Genomic DNA, 20,548 nt, shown 5'->3' with positions numbered 1-20,548 from the left:
AATTCAAAAGGGAATCGCTCAGAGCGGTCATTGCAAGCCTGGATGAGGAGGATTTTATGGTATCTCTGGACATCAAGGATGCTTACTTGCATGTCCCCATTTATCCGCCTCTTCAGGAGTACCTCAGGTTTGTGGTACAGGACTGTCATTACCAATTCCAGACGTTGCCGTTTGGCCTGTCCACGGCACCGAGAATTTTTTACCAAGGTGATGGCAGAGATGATGGTGCTCCTTCGGAAGCAAGGGGTCAAAATTATTCCATACTTGGACGATCTCCTCATAAAGGCAAGGTCCAGGGAGCAGTTGCTGATCAGCGTAGCACACTCTCAGGAAGTGTTGCATCGACACGGTTGGATTCTAAACATCCCAAAGTCGCAGCTGATTCGTACGACGTGTCTGCCCTTCCTGGGCATGATTCTGGACACAGTCCAGATGAAGGTTTTTCTACCGGTGGAGAAGGCACAGGAGCTCGTGACTCTGGTCAGAGACCTCCTAAAACCAAAACAGGTATCGGTGCATCACTGCACGCGAGTCCTGGGAAAGATGGTGGCGTCATACGAGGCCATTTCATTCGGCAGATTCCATGTGAGGATCTTTCAGTGGGATCTGCTGGACAAGTGGTCCAGGTCGCATCTTTAGATGCATCGTCTGATCACCAGTCCCCCAGGGCCAGGGTGTCTCTTCTGTGGTGGCTGCAAAGTGCCCACCTCCTCGAGGGCCGCAGGTTCGGCATACAGGACTGGGTCCTGGTGACCACGGATGCAAGCCTCCACGAAGGAAGAAACTTCCAAGGGTTGTGGTCAAGTCAGGAGACTTGTCTGCACATAAATCTGCTGGAACTAAGGGCCATATACAACACCCTGAGTCAAGCGGAGCCTCTGGTTTGAGACCAACCAGGGCTGATTTAGTCAGACAACATCACGGCGGTCGCCCATGTAAACCGCCAGGGCGGCACAAGAAGCAGGGTGGCAATGGCGGAAGCCACAAAGATTCTTCGTTGGGCGGAGAATCACGTGCTAGCACTGTCAGCAGTGTTCATTCCGGGAGTGGACAACTGGGAAGCAGACTTCCTCAGCAGACACGACCTCCACCCGGGAGAGTGGGGACTTCATCAGGAAGTCTTCACGCAGATCGATGGGAACTGCCACAGGTGTACATGATGGCGTCCCACCTCAACAAAAGCTAAAAAGATATTGCGCCAGGTCAAGGGACCCTCAGGCGATAGCTGTGGACGCACTAGCAACACCATGGGTGTTCCAGTCAGTCTATGTGTTTCATCCTCTTCCTCTCATACCCAAGCTGCTGAGAGAACAATACTCATTGTTCCGGATTGGCCAAGAAGGACTTGGTACCCAGAACTACTAGAGATGATCACAAAGGACCCCTGCCCTCTGCCTCTCAGACAGGACCTGTTGCAACAAGGGCCATGTCTGTTCCAAGACTTACCGCGGCTGCGTTTGACGGCATGGCGGTTGAACGCCGGATCCTAGCAGAGAAGGGCATTCCGGATTAAGTTATTCCTACGCTGATAAAGGCTAGGAAGGACGTGACAGCAAAACATTATCACCGTATATGGCGAAAATATGTTGCTTGGTGTGAGGCCAGAAAGGCCCCTACAGAGGAATTCCAGCTGGGTCGATTCCTGCACTTCCTACAGTCAGGGGTGACTTTGGGCCTAAAATTAGGGTCCATAAAGGTCCAGATTTCGGCCCTATCCATTTTCTTTAAAAAAGAACTGGCTTCACTGCCTGAGGTTCAGACGTTTGTAAAGGGAGTGCTACATATTCATCCCCCTTTTGTGCCACCAGTGGCACCATGGGATCTTAATGTGGTGTTGGATTTCCTGAAATCCCACTGGTTTGAGCCACTTAAAACTATGGAACTAAAGTATCTTACGTGGAAAGTGGTCGTGCTGTTGGCTTTGGCTTCGGCTAGGCGGGTGTCAGAATTGGCGGCTTTGTCATGTAAAAGCCCCTATTTGCTTTTCCATAAGGACAGGGCAGAATTGCGGACTCGTCCACAATTTCTGCCGAAGGTGGTGTCGTCTTTTCATTTAAACCCACCTATTGTGGTGCCTGCGGCTACTCGTGACTTGGAGGACTCTCAAGTTGCTGGACGTAGTCCGGGCTTTGAAGATTTATGTCACCAGAACAGCTGGAGTCAGGAAGACGGACTCGCTGTTTATCCTGTATGCATCCAACAAGCTGGGTGCTCCTGCTTCAAAGCAAACTATTGCTCGCTGGATCTGTAACACGATTCAGCAGGCTCATTCTGCGGCTGGATTGCCGAATCCAAAATCAGTGAAAGCTTAATCCACAAGGAAGGTGGGCTCTTCTTGGGCGGCTGCCCGAGGGGTCTCGGCTTTACAGCTTTGCCGAGCTGCTACTTGGTCAGGTTCAAACACATTTGCAAAGTTCTACAAGTTTGATACCCTGGCTGAGGAGGACCTTGTGTTTGCCCATTCGGTGCTACAGAGTCATTCGCACTTTCCCGCCAGTTTGGGAGCTTTGGTATAATCCCCATGGTCCTTACGGAGTCCCCAGCATCCACTAGGACGTTAGAGAAAATAAGAAACCGGTAATTCTATTTCACGTAGTCCGTAGTGGATGCTGGGCGCCTGTCCCAAGTGCGGACTTTCTGCAATACGTGTATATAGTTATTGCTTAATAAAGGGTTATTGTTATGAGTCATCCGTTGAGTGATGCTCGGTTGTTATTCATACTGTTAACTGGGTAAAAAAAGTTATCACAAGTTGTACGGTGTGATTGGTGTGGCTGGTATGAGTCTTACCCTGGATTCCAAAATCCTTTTCCTTGTAATGTCGGCTCTTCCGGGCACAGTTTCCCTAACTGAGGTCTGGAGGAGGGGCATAGAGGGAGGAGCCAGTGCACACCAGATAGTACCTAATCTTTCTTTAGAGTGCCCAGTCTCCTGCGGAGCCCGTCTATTCCCCATGGTCCTTACGGAGTCCCCAGCATCCACTACGGACTACGAGAAATAGAATTACTGGTGAGTAAATTCTTATTTTTTTTGTGCTGAAAAAGCCACTTCGGCTTATACTCGAGTCAGGATTTAGGAGAGACACAGAGGGAACAGTGCGAGGCTCTCCTGTGTCCCTCCTGCGTGTCCGGCGGCAGCGGCGTGTGTGTGTTAAAGGAAGTGCACGAACCGGCACTTCCTTTAACACATACACGCAGGAGGGGCACAGGAGAGCCGCGCGCTGCGCTCTCCGTGTCCCTCCTTCAGAAGACAGCGCGGTAGCGACGGAGGGGAAGTATCTAGCACTGTGGGGCATATCTGGCACTGTGGGGCATATCTGACACATCTGGCACTGTGGGGCACATCTGGCCCTGTGGGGCATAGCTGGCATATCTGCCACTGTGGGGCATATCTGGCACTGTGGGGCATATATGGCACTATGAGGTCTGTGTACGGGTAGAGCTGCATTTCCCACCCTAGGCTTATACTCGAGTCAATAAGTTTTCCCAGGTTTTTGTGGTAAAATTAGGTGCCTCGGCTTATATTCGGGTCGACTTATACTCAAGTATATACGGTACATTTTGTTGGAACTCTGTAGATTAGTGTTTTAATGCCTAGAATGGCTTAGGCAGGTTGAGTGGGTGGTTCTGGAATTTCAAAGCGTGCCTGATGAAGTCATCTTTCAGGGACCACTTGAAGATTTGGAAACTAGAGGAAAGTCTTGTAGTGTGAGGGAGGGCATCCCACAGAGTTGGTGCTGTAACCGGAGAAGAGATTGAGAACAGATGAGTGACAATATCTTGTGCTGAGCAGAGGGGTTGAGTTGGGAGATATATTGAAACAATAGAAGAGAAGAAGAATATTTAGCGAGGAAGATCAGTCTAGCCCTTGCTTTCAAAATAGGTTGTAGAGGATGAAAGTCTTGTATGGGGAAGACCAGTAAGGAGAATATTGCAGTAATCAATGCAGGAGATAGAGTGCAGTGTCCGGTGTAAGATATAGTGTGTATTCTGGATATGTCTCTTTGATGTATGTAACAGAATTTAGAAACAAATGTGAGTTCCATCATTTTGGTGAAGACCTTTCAGCTGTCGAATTGCCCAAATAACTATTCTACTGGCCAAACAAAGCAAATACCCTTTATAAGGAAGAAGTCTTGTAAACATATGTATATATAAAAAATAAAGTTGACTCGCTATTAAATTCCCATAATTTAGGGGCACATGCCACATCTACATGGATTGTGAATTTTTGCTGCCAACAAGTAGCTTCTGCCATCTAGTGTCTACTCTGCTAACTTTTGACGTAGTGGCATGTGCCTATTTCTTACCAGCAGCAAAATACAAATCCCTGGTATTATATTTCAAGACATATCTAGTTGCAAAGGGGCCCATGCCTCTTGGTCTGCTAATGGTTATATTCCGATCGCTCTGATTGGCTGTTTCTTTTGAATTTTTTTTTTCCAGTGCTTTTTACATTGTTTTCAAGATGGCGGCTGCAGGCAGTGAGGTTAATGTATTAGATGAAGAAAATGCCAAATTAACGGGTTTAAAAAACGTTCTTGTAATGAATATAAATGGAAGGACAATGAAAGAAAGATTTCGAAACAGCAGAAAACAGTTTGTACGTCGAAATAATACAGTTTTGCCTGAAAAAGTGTTTCAAGACCTAGATCCTTGCTGCAAACTAAGTTCATGTAAGTTTTCTATGCTCAGTCAAATTCAGAAAGAAGAAATATTTCTAGAGTTTTACCGGCTAGAGGAATACAGCAAGCAAAACGCATATTTGCTCGGACTGGTAAGGCCATATAAGTGCAAGAGAGGTTATGTTAACAAAAGGAAGGTTGCAACGACAAGCCAAAGGAAAGTATCATTTAGATACTTTGTTCGTGATACCAGTGTTAGTGAAATTGAAGTTTGCAGAAGTGCCTTTTTAGCACTCCACGGAATTTCAGTGAAGCGTCTAAGAAATGTGCGAATAGCTGAAAAAATACACAGTGATATTTCTGAGGAAGAAAAAAGTCCATTATCTCCCTCTAGTTCCGAGTGGAACTCTTCACGGGTGTCTGTTCATACGCCCCATCAAGGTGAAAGAGGTAAGCATGTCAACAGACCCCTTGCTACTGCTGCTGAAATTTTATCAATCCTTGAAATCTGATGAAAGTCAAGAAAGACTAGGGGCATTAAATAATAGACTGCAAGATGCAGACTGTTCCGGAAATTGTGCGAGTCTGCCCGTATTTTTAAAGCGCCAATCATTAACAAGGCAAAACCGAGTTGGTATTTTCAAAGCACCAATCACAAGGCAAAACCGGTTCAGTATTTTTTAAACGGCAATCATTTACAAGGCAGAACCAGGTCTGTATTTTTTAAAGCGGCAATCACAAGCCAAAACCGGTTCAGTATTTTTAAAGCGGCAATCACTTACAAGGCAGAACCAGGTCGGTATTTTTAAAGCGCCAATCATTTACAAGGCAAAATCGGGTTGGTATTTTTAAAGCAGCAATCACAAGGCAAAACCGGTTCAGTATTTTTAAAGCGGCAATCACAAGGCAGAACCAGGTCAGTATTTTTAAAGCGGCAATCTTTTACAAGGCAAAACCAGGTCAGTATTTTTAAAGCGGCAATCCTTACAAAGCAAAACCAGGTCGATTTTTGCCTTGGAAATGATTGCTGCTTTAAAAATACGGGAAGACACACACAATTTCCCGAACAGTCTGCATCTCGAAGGCTATTACATATTGTCATAGAACTTGAAAACATTGATGAGGAGTTTGATGTGATAGAAAAAGTTTAGTAATAATAATCACTCATTACCCATTGACTTTGTATACCTAATTTTACATAATTTGTCAATTTAAATATTTAGTACTGGTAATCTATATTAATTTAGTATTTTATGTGTTATTTCATTATTCACAATAATGCAACAGGTGCGTTATTAAATGTTATCATCCTAATAGAAAAATCTGAATAAATAAGGAACTATTAGATTGTTAGTAGTGTGTAATAATAAGATTTTACTCACCGGTAAATCTATTTCTCGTAGTCCGTAGTGGATGCTGGGAACTCCGAAAGGACCATGGGGAATAGCGGCTCAGCAGGAGACTGGGCACAACTAAAAGAAAGCTTTTAGACTACCTGGTGTGCACTGGCTCCTCCCACTATGACCCTCCTCCAAGCCTCAGTTAGGATACTGTGCCCGGAAGAGCTGACACAATAAGGAAGGATTTTGAATCCCGGGTAAGACTCATACCAGCCACACCAATCACACCGTATAACTCGTGATACTATACCCAGTTAACAGTATGAAACATAACTGAGCCTCTCAACAAATGGCTCATAACAATAACCCTTTAGTTAACAATAACTATGTACAAGTATTGCAGACAATCTGCACTTGGGATGGGCGCCCAGCATCCACTACGGACTACGAGAAATAGATTTACCGGTGAGTAAAATCTTATTTTCTCTAACGTCCTAGTGGATGCTGGGAACTCCGAAAGGACCATGGGGATTATACCAAAGCTCCCAAACGGGCGGGAGAGTGCGGATGACTCTGCAGCACCGAATGAGAGAACTCAAGGTCCTCAGCCAGGGTATCAAATTTGTAGAATTTTGCAAACGTGTTTGCCCCTGACCAAGTAGCAGCTCGGCAAAGTTGTAAAGCCGAGACCCCTCGGGCAGCCGCCCAAGATGAGCCCACCTTCCTTGTGGAATAGGCTTTTACTGATTTAGGATGCGGCAGTCCAGCCGCAGAATGCGCCAGCTGAATTGTGCTACAATTCCAGCGAGCAATAGTCTGCTTAGAAGCAGGAGCACCCAGTTTGTTGGGTGCATACAGGATAAATAGCGAGTCAGTTTTCCTGACTCCAGCCGTCCTGGAAACATAAATTTTCAAGGCCCTGACTACGTCCAGTAACTTGGAATCCTCCAAGTCGCTAGTAGCCGCAGGCACTACAATGGGTTGGTTCAAGTGAAAAGCAGATACCACCTTAGGGAGAAACTGGGGACGAGTCCTCAATTCTGCCCTATCCATATGGAAAATCAGATAAGGGCTTTTAAATGACAAAGCCGCCAATTCTGATACACGCCTGGCCGAAGCCAAGGCCAACAACATGACCACTTTCCACGTGAGATATTTTAGATCCAGTGGCTCAAACCAATGTGATTTTAGGAAACTCAACACCACGTTGAGATCCCAAGGTGCCACTGGAGGCACAAAAGGGGGCTGAATATGCAGCACTCCTTTTACAAATGTCTAAACTTCAGGTAGTGAAGCTAGTTCTTTCTGGAAAAAAATAGACAGAGCCGATATCTGTACCTTAATGGAGCCTAATTTCAGGCCCATAGTCACTCCTGCCTGTAGGAAGTGCAGAAATCGACCCAGCTGAAATTCCTCTGTTGGGGCCTTTCTGGCCTCACACCAAGCAACATATTTCCGCCATATGCGGTGATAATGTTTTGCAGTTACATCTTTCCTGGCTTTAATCAGCGTAGGAATGACTTCCTCCGGAATGCCCTTTTCCTTTAGGATCCGGCGTTCAACCGCCATGCCGTCAAACGCAGCCGCGGTAAGTCTTGGAACAGACAGGGCCCCTGCTGCAGCAGGTCCTGTCTGAGCGGCAGAGGCCATGGGTCCTCTGAGATCATCTCTTGAAGTTCCGGGTACCACGCTCTTCTTGGCCAATCCGGAACCACGAGTATTGTTCTTACTCCTCGTTTTCTTATTATTCTCAGTACCTTTGGTATGAGAGGCAGAGGAGGGAGCACATAAACTGACTGGTACACCCACGGTGTTACTAGAGCATCCACCGCTATCGCCTGAGGGTCCCTTGACCTGGCGCAATATCTCTCTAGTTTTTTGTTTAGGCGGGACGCCATCATGTCCACCTGTGGCCGTTCCCAACGATTTACAATCAGTGTGAAGACTTCTGGATGAAGTCCCCACTCTCCCGGGTGGAGGTCGTGCCTGCTGAGAAAGTCTGCTTCCCAGTTGTCCACTCCCGGAATGAACACTGCTGACAGTGCTAGTACGTGATTTTCCGCCCATCGGAGAATCCTTGTGGCTTCTGCCATTGCCGTCCTGCTTCTTGTGCCGCCCTGTCGGTTTACATGGGCGACTGCCGTGATGTTGTCTGACTGGATCAGTACCGGCTGGTGTAGAAGCAGGGGTTTTGTCTGACTTAGGGCATTGTAAATGGCCCTTAGTTCCAGAATATTTATGTGTAGGGAAGTCTCCTGACTCGACCATAGTCCTTGGAAGTTTCTTCCCTGTGTGACTGCCCCCCAGCCTCGAAGGCTGGCATCCGTGGTCACCAGGGCCCAGTCCTGTATGCCGAATCTGCGGCCCTCTAGAAGATGAGCACTCTGCAGCCACCACAGCAGAGACACCCTGGTTCTTGGAGACAGGGTTATTAGCCGATGCATCTGAAGACGCGTTCCGGGCCATTGGTCCAACAGGTCCCACTGAAAGATTCTGGCATGGAACCTGCCGAAAGGAATTGCTTCGTAAGAAGCCACCATCTCTCCCAGGACTCGCGTGCAGTGATGCACCGACACCTGTTTTGGTTTCAGGAGGTCTCTGACTAGAGATGACAGCTCCTTGGCTTTCTCCTCTGGGAGAAACACTTTTTTCTGGACTGTGTCCATAATCATTCCCAGGAACAGTAGACGTGTCGTCGGAACCAGCTGTGACTTTGGAATATTCAGAATCCAACCGTGCTGGTGTAGCACCTCCTGAGATAATGCTACTCCTACCAACAACTGCTCCCTGGATCTCGCCTTTATTAGGAGATCGTCCAAGTACGGGATAATTAAAACTCCCTTTTTTCGAAGGAGTATCATCATTTCCGCCATTACCTTGGTAAACACCCTCGGTGCCGTGGACAGTCCAAACAGCAGCGTCTGGAATTGGTAATGGCAATCCTGTACCGCAAATCTGAGGTACTCCTGGTGAGGATGATAAATGGGGACATGCAGGTAAGCATCCTTGATGTCCAGGGATACCATGTAATCCCCCTCGTCCAGGCTTGCAATAACCGCCCTGAGCGATTCCATCTTGAACTTGAACTTTTTTATGTATGTGTTCAAGGATTTCAAATTTAAAATGGGTCTCACCGAACCGTCCGGTTTCGGTACCACAAACAGTGTGGAATAGTAACCCCGTCCTTGTTGAAGTAGGGGCACCTTGATTATCACCTGCTGGGAATACAGCTTGTGAATTGCCGCTAGCACAGCCTCCCTGTCTGAGGGAGTAATCGGCAAGGCAGATTTTAGGAAACGGTGGGGTGGAGACGCCTCGAATTCCAGTTTGTACCCCTGAGATACTATTTGAAGGATCCAGGGATCCACCTGTGAACGAGCCCACTGATCGCTGAAATTTTTTGAGGCGGCCCCCCACCGTACCTGGCTCCGCCTGTGGAGCCCCACCGTCATGCTGCGGACTTGGAAGAAGCGGGAGAGGACTTTTGCTCCAGGAAACCTGCTGTTTGTTGCAGCCTTTTTCCCCTACCTCTGCCTCTGGACAGAAAAGACCCGCCTTTTCCTCGCCTGTTTTTCTGGGTCCGAAAGGACTGTACCTGATAAAACGGCGCTTTCTTAGGCTATGAGGGAACATGGGGTAAAAATGCTGACTTCCCAGCTGTTGCTGTGGAAACTAGGTCCGAGAGACCATCCCCGAATAACTCCTCACCCTTATAAGGCAAAACTTCCATGTGCCTTTTGGAATCTGCATCCCCTGTCCACTGCCGAGTCCATAAGCCTCTCCTAGCAGAAATGGACAATGCACTTATTTTAGATACCAGCCGGCAGATCTCCCTCTGTGCATCTCTCATGTATAAGACTGAGTCTTTTATATGCTCTATGGTTAGCAGAATAGTGGGGCAGATGTATTAACCTGTAGAAGGCATAAGGAAGTGATAAACCAGTGATATTTGCAAGGTGATAAAGGCACCAGCCAATCAGCTCCAATATGTAAATTAACAGTTAGGATCTGATTGGCTGCTGCCTTTATCACCTTGCAAATATCACTGGTTTATCACTTCCTTATGCCTTCTCCAGGTTAATACATCTGCCCCAGTGTCCCTGTCTAGGGTGTCAATATTTTCTGACAGGGAATCTGACCATGCAGCTGCAGCACTGCACATCCATGCTAACGCAATAGCTGGTCTAAGTATAATGCCTGAGTGTGTATATACAGACTTCAGGATCGCCTCCTGCTTTCTATCCGCAGGCTCGTTCAGGGCGGCCGTATCCGGAGACGGAAGTGCCACCTTTTTAGAAAAACGTGTGAGTGCTTTATCCACCCTAGGAGGTGTTTCCCAACGTGCCCTATCCTCTGGCGGGAAAGGGAACGCCATTAGTAACTTTTTAGAGATTACCAATCTTTTATCGGGGAAAGCCCACGCTTCTTCACACACTTCATTTAATTCTTCAGATGGGGGAAAAACTATGGGTAGTTTTTTCTCCCCAAACATAATACCTTTTTTAGTGGTACCTGGGTTTATATCAGAAATGTGTAACACCTCTTTCATTGCCTCAATCATGTAACGAATGGCCCTAGTGGACATTAGATTAGACTCATCGTCGTCGACACTGGTATCAGTATCCGTGTCGACATCTGCGTCTGCCATCTGAGGTAGCGGGCGTTTTAAAGCCCCTGATGGCCTTTGAGACACCTGGGCAGGCACGAGCTGAGAAGCCGGCTGTCCCGCATTTGGCATGTCGTCAAATTTTTTGTGTAAGGAGTCGACACTTGCACGTAATTCCTTCCATAAGACCATCCACTCAGGTGTCTGCCCCGCAGGGGGTGACATCACTTCTTTAGGCATCTGCTCCGCCTCAACATAATTTTCCTCATCAAACATGTCGACACAGCCGTACCGACACACCGCACACACACAGGGAATGCTCTAACAGAGGACAGGACCCCACAGAAGCCCTTTGGGGAGACAGAGGGAGAGTATGCCAGCACACACCAGAGCGCTATATAATGCAGGGACTAACTGAATTATGTCCCCTATAGCTGCTATAATATTTACTGCGCCTAAATTTAGTGCCCCCCCTCTCTTTTTTACCCTTTCTGTAGTGTAGACTGCAGGGGAGAGCCAGGGAGCTTCCTTCCAGCGGAGCTGTGAGGGAGAAATGGCGCCAGTGTGCTGAGGGAGATAGCTCCGCCCCTTTTTCGGCTGACTTTTCTCCCGCTTTTTAATGGATTCTGGCAGGAGGTATTTATCACATATATAGCCTCTGGGGCTATATATTGTGATCTATTTGCCAGCCAAGGTATTTTTATTGCTGCTCAGGGCGCCCCCCCCCCCCCCCCCCCCCCCCCCCCCAGCGCCCTGCACCCTCAGTGACCGGAGTGTGAAGTGTGTATGAGGAGCAATGGCGCACAGCTGCAGTGCTGTGCGCTACCTTGGTGAAGACTGATGTCTTCTGCCGCCGATTTTCCGGACCTTTTCTTGCTTCTGGCTCTGTAAGGGGGACGGCGGCGCGGCTCCGGGACCGAACACCAAGGACGGGTCCTGCGGTCGATCCCTCTGGAGCTAATGGTGTCCAGTAGCCTAAGAAGCCCAAGCTAGCTGCAAGCAGGTAGGTTCGCTTCTTCTCCCCTTAGTCCCTCGTTGCAGTGAGCCTGTTGCCAGCAGGTCTCACTGTAAAATAAAAAACCTAAAATATACTTTCTTTCTAGAAGCTCAGGAGAGCCCCTAGTGTGCATCCAGCTCGGCCGGGCACAAAAATCTAACTGAGGCTTGGAGGAGGGTCATAGTGAGAGGAGCCAGTGCACACCAGGTAGTCTAAAAGCTTTCTTTTAGTTGTGCCGCTATTCCCCATGGTCCTTTCGGAGTTCCCAGCATCCACTAGGACGTTAGAGAAAACAACATGAATTTTAATCCAAGATTTGATAATAGCAGCAATAAATCTTTTAATTTAAATTCCAGTTCAAATAAATACAGATAAGAACCACTTGGCCCATCTAGTCTACTCATGTACACGCAAACACTAGGGTTCATTTTTTGTTGGGTGATAATTAACCTAGCATATTTTTGGATTGTGGTGAGGACACCGGAGTACTCAGAGCAAGCACGGGGAGAATGTACAAACTCCACACAGTTAGGGCCGTGGTGGGAATTGAACCCATGATCTCTGCTGTGAGGCAGTAATGCTAACCGGGTGGTTTTCAGTATGCCGGCTGTTAGGATCCCGGCGCTCAGTATACCGGAGCCGAAATCCCGACACCCGGCATACCGACAATTATTCTCCCTCTTGGGGGTCCATGTCCCCATCTGGAGGGAGAATAGCGTGTCGCGCGTAGCAGCCCGCAACGGGCTCATTTGCGCTCACCCAGCTGCCGTACGCTGGCCGCCGGCATACCATGCTACACCCATGCTAACCATTACACCATCTGTACTGCCCATAGGCGCCAACTTTCCACAGGACACTTCTTTTCTTATAACTTGTCCTATCAAAATGTAATTTTGTGGCATGTGCCTGTTTTCCACTGAGGGGCTCAGTTGAGGGTCTCGGTGGAAAAGAGGCACACGCCACCGAATTTCATGGGCCCTTTTACTGCTAGATAAGTCTTGACATATAATACCAGGGATTTGTACTTTGCTGCTGGTGAGAAATAGGCACATGCCATTTAAAATTGAAATAGGGTTACACGGTGCTCATAGAAGTCAATGCATGTCACACCCACATACAGACAGTAGTATTGTCTTTATTAATAATCATGGAAGGAGTTTGGCAAAACCACTAAAGTTTTCCCAGTGTCCAAAGAGAATGGAAGTCTCAGGACGCCTGTTACACCTCCCCTGAGGAGCCTAACTTAACCCAGGGTTTCTCCCAGGTTGTGAGATTTCAGTCGTTGCATATAAGGGATGTTCCGCCACTACATGCATTAAAATGTAACCATACAGTGCAGTTCAGTACCGGGCAATGTGCGACTGCGCCCATTACCATAGCGCAACATAGCTTTACAGCACACCCCTGGGGGTAAAATGAGCATGTTGCGGTCACGATGTGCCGTTCTGATGGCAGGTTTGAGTTTATTACTCTGAATGGAATCTGTCCCATAGAGTCTATTTTATTTTTATTATTTATTACCAGTTATTTATATAGCGCACACATATTCCGCAGCGCTGTACAGAGAATATTTGGCCATTCACATCAGTCCCTGCCCCAGTGGAGATTACATTCTATATTCCCTACCACATGTACACAGACACATTCATACTAGTGTTAATTTTGTTGGGAGCCAATTAACCTACCAGTATATTTTTGGATTGTGGGAGGAAACCGGAGGAAACCCACGCAAGTACGGGGAGAATATACAAACTCCACACAGTTGGTCCATGGTGGGAATTGAACCCATGACCTCAGTGCTGTGAGGCAGTAATGCTAATCATTACACCATCCATACTGCCCATAGTCTATGGTGGTAAGATGTCCATTAATAGCAGCCAAAGACTTTAGAAAATGTTTCACCACAAAAAAATGGTGAGTACTTCAGGGTTAGAGTCAACTTAAATCTGCTTCATGTTCTACATTTTAGGAACTTTAAATTTCCAATCGAATAAGTTGGAGGGACCATCTATACATATCATAGAACTCTAAGGGTTGTGTCTGCACATAGCATTTTTTTTTTAGAACTTTTTTGAGATGTGTTAAAGAAAAAGAAGTACACTCGCCCAAAGTCTTGCACTTCCTGCTTCTCGCAGGCTGTTACATCTCCCCATTCCAACCCCCCCCCCGTAGTATCAAGAGTATGGCGGAAGTGTCATGGGCGTTCCGGCACAGTGACTGGACGGGGAGGCAAGAAATGAATGCAAAAAATGGTACATTCAGGGGGTGTGTTATGTGGAAGCGGCTGCATTCACAGACGTAGACATAATGCAGATGCAAGAGTCAGTGATGGCGTATAAGGACGCAGCAAGTACTGTGTGCATGGATGCTAAAAGTGGGCGTCTCAGACCTTGTACATTCCAGCCGCACGGATACGCACAGGGGAAGACGTTTATGGGCCATTTGCATAAACTCACAGATGGGCGACTGCCAATAGACGCTGCTGCATTTGCATGCCCCCCAGAATCTGGACCTTAAACTCAAAATTTGGTTATACAGGTATTCAAAATCTAATTGTATTATTATTGATTTCCTTGGCTTAAGATCCTGCATCCTAGTTGGGGTTGTACTACATGTAGACCGTTTGAACCTGTCAACCTTAAGCACTGGTGACCATTCATTTGTACCTGTTGACCTAATGCTTTCCGACCATATGCTGTTGACCTATTGACTACCTGGACATTGTAGATCTGTCATCCGGATACTGTCACTTTTTTACCCTTATTTTACATATCATTTCATATAACCGCACTCTCTGATAACACTTCCTTAAAGATTTCCCATAGTCTTTGCCATATTCCTTCTACATTGTACAGTTATCTGTCTACGCCAAAGATTATCTGATATAACTAATCAAACCAAGCCCCTGGCGTCTGCATGTCTGACACGCGTTTTACCAACTACTGTATCATTGGGGTCAATTCAATTTGCCGACAGTTGAATAGCGCCAGGAATTAGCTCCCATCGCTATTCAATTCTGCTCATGTTAAGTTGGCGAATGCCCGTTCTCCCGGATTTAACAGATTGATTTGTCGGGAGAACGGGCATTCTCCGACTGAACTGCCCGGCGCGATGTTGATTCCCGTCAGAATCAGCCTCGCACCGGCCGCACGCCAGCACTTTTGTCGGGGGTGCAAGAGGAATTCCCGACAATTTAGTGTCATATGTTGCTGTATTGAATAGCGCCGGGAGCTAATTCCCGGCGCTATTCAACTGACGGCAAATTGAATTGACCCCATTGAGTGAAACTGCCGTTCCAAAACTGCTGGTTTTATAAAGAGGACATTTGCCAATCCTAGAACTACGTTTTGATTGGTCATCACCTTTAACCAATCAAAAGAACATTTAAGCTAATTGGTTCCTTGTTTTTCTCTTCCGAACTAAAGTTTAAAGCCACCATTCACGTGTTTCCAAACAAATTAGTATATTCCATTACTTATATTACATCAGGGCAGGAATGAATACATGAGAATGCCAAAATCTTTTGTCCAAAGGGGGGGGGGGGGGGGGGTGGGGGATTTATCCTTTGTATTAGTATAGTTAATTGTCATATCAAATAGGTAGTGTTCATTCTAGCACCCTGCACCTGTCACAATCCGTGCAGTTCCTCTTTCATGCCTGGGTTGTCGGTCCCTGCTCTGGTGCTTCTAGTACACTCTGGTCTGTATCTCAGCACTGAGATACAGACCTGAGTGTGCTAGAAGCACCAGAGTAGACAGCAACATCCAAGGCAAGAAGGAGGAACTACACAGATGTTAGAATGAACACTAAATACATTAATTAATGAAATCGCAACCTAAATATTAGATTTATTGCTTTGGACCAAATATACAAGTGCTCTTATTATCATAAATGATTGAAAGTCATTTTTCAATCATGTAATAATGAAAACAGTGACTGTGCTTTCACCTATACCTATATATGTGCAAACATAACAAGTGCTAAACATGGTTACAGAATCGCATAAACTTTCTAGTTGGAGTGTAACATGCTTTTTTTTTTTTAGGTAATGGAATTGTAATGTGAACAATCTTTAGGGGATAACTTCACTTAAGGTTATTTTAATGAATTTCAAAACGATCTAGATCTGTGTTGTTCCTGGGGCTTTTTGCACATTTACTAACACACAATTTTTTTTAATAAGTTTTTTAAGAGTTACTAAATTTGTGACTTATTCTCTCTATATTAAATCGACCGTCAGTAAATTTACCTCCTTGGTGTGATGTAGTACCAGCTGTAATGACTATTGCGTGAATATAACTCAATAAGTAGACATAAAAGAAACTATTATTTGTGTCTTAAAATATTCTATAAATAAACTATTGTGTAACTGTACCAAATGTTGTCATTTTATATATTATGATGAAAGAGGTGCATAGTTAAATATATTCATTCTGAGCTTTTTGTGTTGGGGCATCCACCAGGAGTGTCCACTCATTCAGTTATCAAGATAATATCACCTGCAAGACTGGTCAGGCATGGTAAATGCTAACTTACTGCTTTGCCAGGCCAGCCTCTGGGAATGTGGGCATGTAGGAGTTGGCTAGCCGGCTTGGGTTCTCAGTCCTCCTTGTGGGGGAAAAAAAAAGAGTCTTAAAATATATATATAAAAAAAGAAATTAAAGCATTTATAAACCTTTAAACATTCATTTCATTGGGAGAAAAAAAACCAAAAAAAAACAGCCTACCGACAATAATTTTTATTTTTTTTTTGCCCGCAGTGGGGCTTTTTTAGTACTTAAAGGATTTACGGGATATGCAATTAGGTCCGTGTTTTTAGGTGATAAAAACATGACTTTACGCTATTTTTAGGACGAGTGGGGATTCACCCTATTCAATAGCAGGGCTGTTTTTTTGCCTACAGGTAGGTAAAAAATTCAGCAGGTGTGAAAAACGTGTATCGGCGATTTTGCCGTTCTCAACGATTTTGAGCCATTTTTTTTTTCCCCAATGCCTTTTCCCTGGGGGCAAAAAAAGGTGAAAAAGCATTGGTCAAAATTTCCCTAAAAAACGGGCCTCAATTGAATAGGCAGGGGGTTGAAATCAACAGCTCTGAAATTACAGGCGCAAATTGCATACCCCCCTTAGTAGTGCCAGATTTGAAGTATAATTAATAATTGCCAGAATAATCTGAATGCTATCTTTTCCACAGGTTTATCTACTCATGTTAAAGTAGAACCGGTCTTATGTGAAGAAGGAGATCTTAAATACACCAATAAAAGCACATCCACAGATACTATGCAGCATGCATCTAAACGGCTTAAGGGGGAACCAGTCCCGACAGAACAAGGAAACCTCAAAGCTGATTACATTTATACATCTACAGATCACACAGAGAAAAAATATGCATCTATCCGGAATAAGGTGGAAGTAGTCTCAAGTGAAGCTGCACGTTTCAAAGTTCCAAGCATCCAGGCACCCAGACAACACACCCAGACATCGTACATGCCAACTACTATGGCAGAGCGTAGCAAAAGCAGCAGTTATATTATAGAACAGAACAAGCACCTCTTGGGATCTAGGGGCAGGAAGCTGGGCGAGCCGAACACCGAGATTGCGTCCACGTCTGTCCTGACTCCGACCTACTGTTCCAAGTGCAAAAAAATGTTCGCCACCAGCGAGGCTTTTGCCCGACACGAGCCCATGCACACCTTAAATGTCAAACTCTTTCCCTGCACCGAGTGTGGGAAATACTACCGGCACAACACCGCTCTTGTGATACATCGCAGGACCCACACCGGGGAAAAGCCGTACTGTTGCACCGAATGCGGAAGATGTTTCAATGCCAGGTCAAGTTTGGTCACCCATGGGAAGATCCACTCCGGGGAGAAGTTGTATTCCTGCTCGGAATGCGGGAAGGGTTTTGCCAAAACAGATGACCTCTTTAACCACCAGCTGATGCACAATCGAGAGAGAAAGTTTTCCTGCAACGATTGTGGGAAATGTTTCAAAGTTGAGTCTGAGCTCATTGCCCACCGGAGGGTCCATCCTGTGGAAGAACTCTTTCTGTGTTCGGGTTGCGGCAAAGACTTTACCCAGTACTCGAAACTTCTCAGACACCAAAAAACCCACCCAAAACCTCCTCCCGTCTTTATTACCAGTGAAAAAATGCTAAAGGACCAGTGAGCCTAAAGCACAAGTCGGCTTATACAGAAGAGCTACTATTAACCTATGAATATATATCAATGTCACAATTTTCTACATTTAAAATATTTTAACTCCTTATAAGTACCCCGAAAACGTTAAGATGTATATTTGCGAATGATCATTTTAGCTCTTTTATGTCAAGCAACTAGTGTTTTCATGCTTAGTGGTGCTTTGGGCTACTAATGATCATTTGTGACAGGGCGAGATGCTTGAGATTCTTCGTGTTCAAGAAGTCGTGATGTTTTGATGTACGTGGCTATTTGTTTTGGTAAATTCTGGCCTTGGTTGGAGAAATAAGGAAATCCTTAAAAAATCAAAAAAAAAGTGCTTGGCAACATATCTTTGACCAAACTAATGGTGTCTGAGAAGAGGAACCTTCACTCTTTTTGAAGAAGAGGTCAACTTTGAATACCATATCTGACTTTGAGAATAAGTCTTGGAAGCTTCAATCTGTTCAAATACCCAAGTATGGGTATAACGTTGTATCCAAACGGTTTGACTTTAACGTAAGCGGTTTATGGATTTTGTGACATTCCCTACATCTTCTCACGGAGTCCGCAGTGGTGGGCATGACATGAAGCTTGTCTGTAGACCTCTTATCCATAAGCCTTTCTTCACATTGTAACCAGCAGGAAACAGTTATATGGTCTGGGTGACAGGGAAATCGTTGATTGGGTCATGACCTCTTTTCACCGGTGACTGGCTAACCGTTAATAAACATTTGGCTTGCATCCGTGCGGTTGTATGCTCAATAAAATGTCTACATCGTTGAACATTGGTCACAATGGGCCAGTCCGCATTCCTGTACTCCTTACTGTGGGGTTGATTTTAAGTGTAACATTAAATAAAGTAGCAATTTCACATAACATATAAACAATATCATGATGAACATGATATAAAACCTGGCAGCTTGATCCTAGTATTATGCCCATGGGAAGCACAGGCCAGGCCATTTCTCTGACGAAGGCTGACCCTTCATAGCTGACCCCACCGTAAAGCATTAAACGTGTATTAAAGCATTTATTCTGCCAAAAAGAGCTGTATTATAGGAAAATATTGGTATTTGTGTTTTTTTCCCCCCGTTTCAGCACAGGACATTTTCTTTGTCGGCTTTCCAACAAATGCTGTTTTTGTCAAGACAAATTACAGCGGGTTTTTTTTTTTGTTTCGTTTGCTAATTAACACAGATTTATTTTGTGTATTATGTGCATTTGTAACTCTGAGACTGTATAAAAACACTCAAAAGACTTGGCTCATCAGATGAGACTTGATGTCGCTGCATAAATAAAAGGAAATGGTATATTTAAATTTGAAGTGCTCAACATTAACTTGTTTTTATCATTTATTTTCGTTATAGCTATTACGCAGATGCCTGTAATAGAATGATATGTGTTGCAACCACAATAGATTTATAAAAAAGGATCAATAATCCCTAGTTGAGATTGAGAGAGTCATTTTCCACACAAATGATTGACCAAAAATCATATAAGGAGCATTCGTGATCAATCATCTTTAAAAAAAATAATAATACTGTACTGAAGATTCTTGTTTTCACATAAGAATAAGTGATCCTTATTTTTACATCGGTTGCTGGAACTAGGGTGGCCAATCCCGGGATCAGGATCGGCGGGATCCCGGGATTTGGGGCAAAAAATGCCGGGATTTGAATCCCGGTATTGGAGCTTTCAATCCCGGGATTCACGTGCGCATGCGAACTACTGATTCTTGACCGGGCAGGGCCGCTGAGCACTAGCGCTCGGCTCAGCCTCAGACGCTGCCCGGCCTGGCTGCCCTGCTGTGTGCGGCGTAATGTCAGCGAGGTCACGCTGCACAGCCCCTTACCAGACATGGCCGCTCCTTCTGCCACATCCGCCCTCCAATGCGCCTGCCTGCCAGCTCTCCTGCCCACCATAATTTTAAAGTAACGAGGACCCTAAAGCAGGTGGAGTGATACTCACAATGCGCTGCCCTGCTGCCTGCCTCTGGACCTCTGTGAATCCCGGGATTGAGCATTTTTCAATCCCGAGCCCCGGGATTGGAAAAACGGTCCGGGATTGGCCTGCCTAGCTGGAACCTTGCTGTACACAGCACCAGATAATTGGAACATGTCCGAATGCTCTTATGTAAGACCCATTCGGACATTTTCATATCTAAGATTGGTCATATCTTGTGTCATTGCGTAAGTGTTTTTTTTGTAAGACTTGTTATAATTTTGCTCTATGCAGTGGTATTTTGATGGCCAGTTATGCCATTTTAGACCCAGTTGCCCATGAAGCACAGCATTTGCGAGTCCCAAGAAGACCACCGATCATTATGAATATCACTTTGAAGGTAAGTAAGGTGGTGTGATGTTTACGTTAGATCATGCATAAGACAGAAAGCAAGAAAAGACACCAATATAATTAAAGAACATTAAAAACTTTGCTTTACTCACATACATTGATAAGAGAACTACGACAAACAATGCACTTAACTGTACACTTTCATACCAATGTAGAAGGCAAAACCGGGTCTTAAAAGTTAATTAGGAGAGGAGGACCTGCCATTGGGTACAGGGGTAAATAAAAACCAGGGGGGGGGGGGGGGGGGGGGAGTTGTGGGTGTCAGGACAGAGTGACGAGGGTTGATTAGGTTGGAGCAGTGGGCATGGGGTGGATGGTACAGTGTGGAGCGGTTTGTAGGGGCAGAGCCGGGGGATGGAGACTGCAGTGACCCAGCATATGCCAGGTCCAATATACTAGTGGGATCCATAATGTGGAATGCCTGGTGTGACCGGATGTGCCCTCGCTGCCCGC

At 45.6% G+C, this 20,548-nt stretch overlaps 1 protein-coding gene across 1 annotated transcript in view; it reads left to right on the top strand.

Annotated features, from left to right (window-relative positions):
* LOC135054763 (gastrula zinc finger protein XlCGF17.1-like) overlaps positions 1-19,067 on the top strand; it is a 28,503-nt gene extending 9,436 nt beyond the window's left edge. The window contains exon 3 of the mRNA XM_063958085.1: positions 16,759-19,067. Within this exon, the coding sequence (XP_063814155.1) occupies positions 16,759-17,732 (974 nt within the window). The 3' untranslated portion in view covers positions 17,733-19,067. The remainder of the gene's footprint in view (positions 1-16,758) is intronic.
* Positions 19,068-20,548: the final 1,481 nt, after the last annotated feature.

This window comes from Pseudophryne corroboree, chromosome 3 (assembly GCF_028390025.1).
Source record: "Pseudophryne corroboree isolate aPseCor3 chromosome 3, aPseCor3.hap2, whole genome shotgun sequence".
NCBI lineage: Eukaryota > Metazoa > Chordata > Amphibia > Anura > Myobatrachidae > Pseudophryne > Pseudophryne corroboree.
Note: the sequence above shows the minus strand (reverse complement) of the source record. Positions and strands in the feature narration are given on the sequence as shown.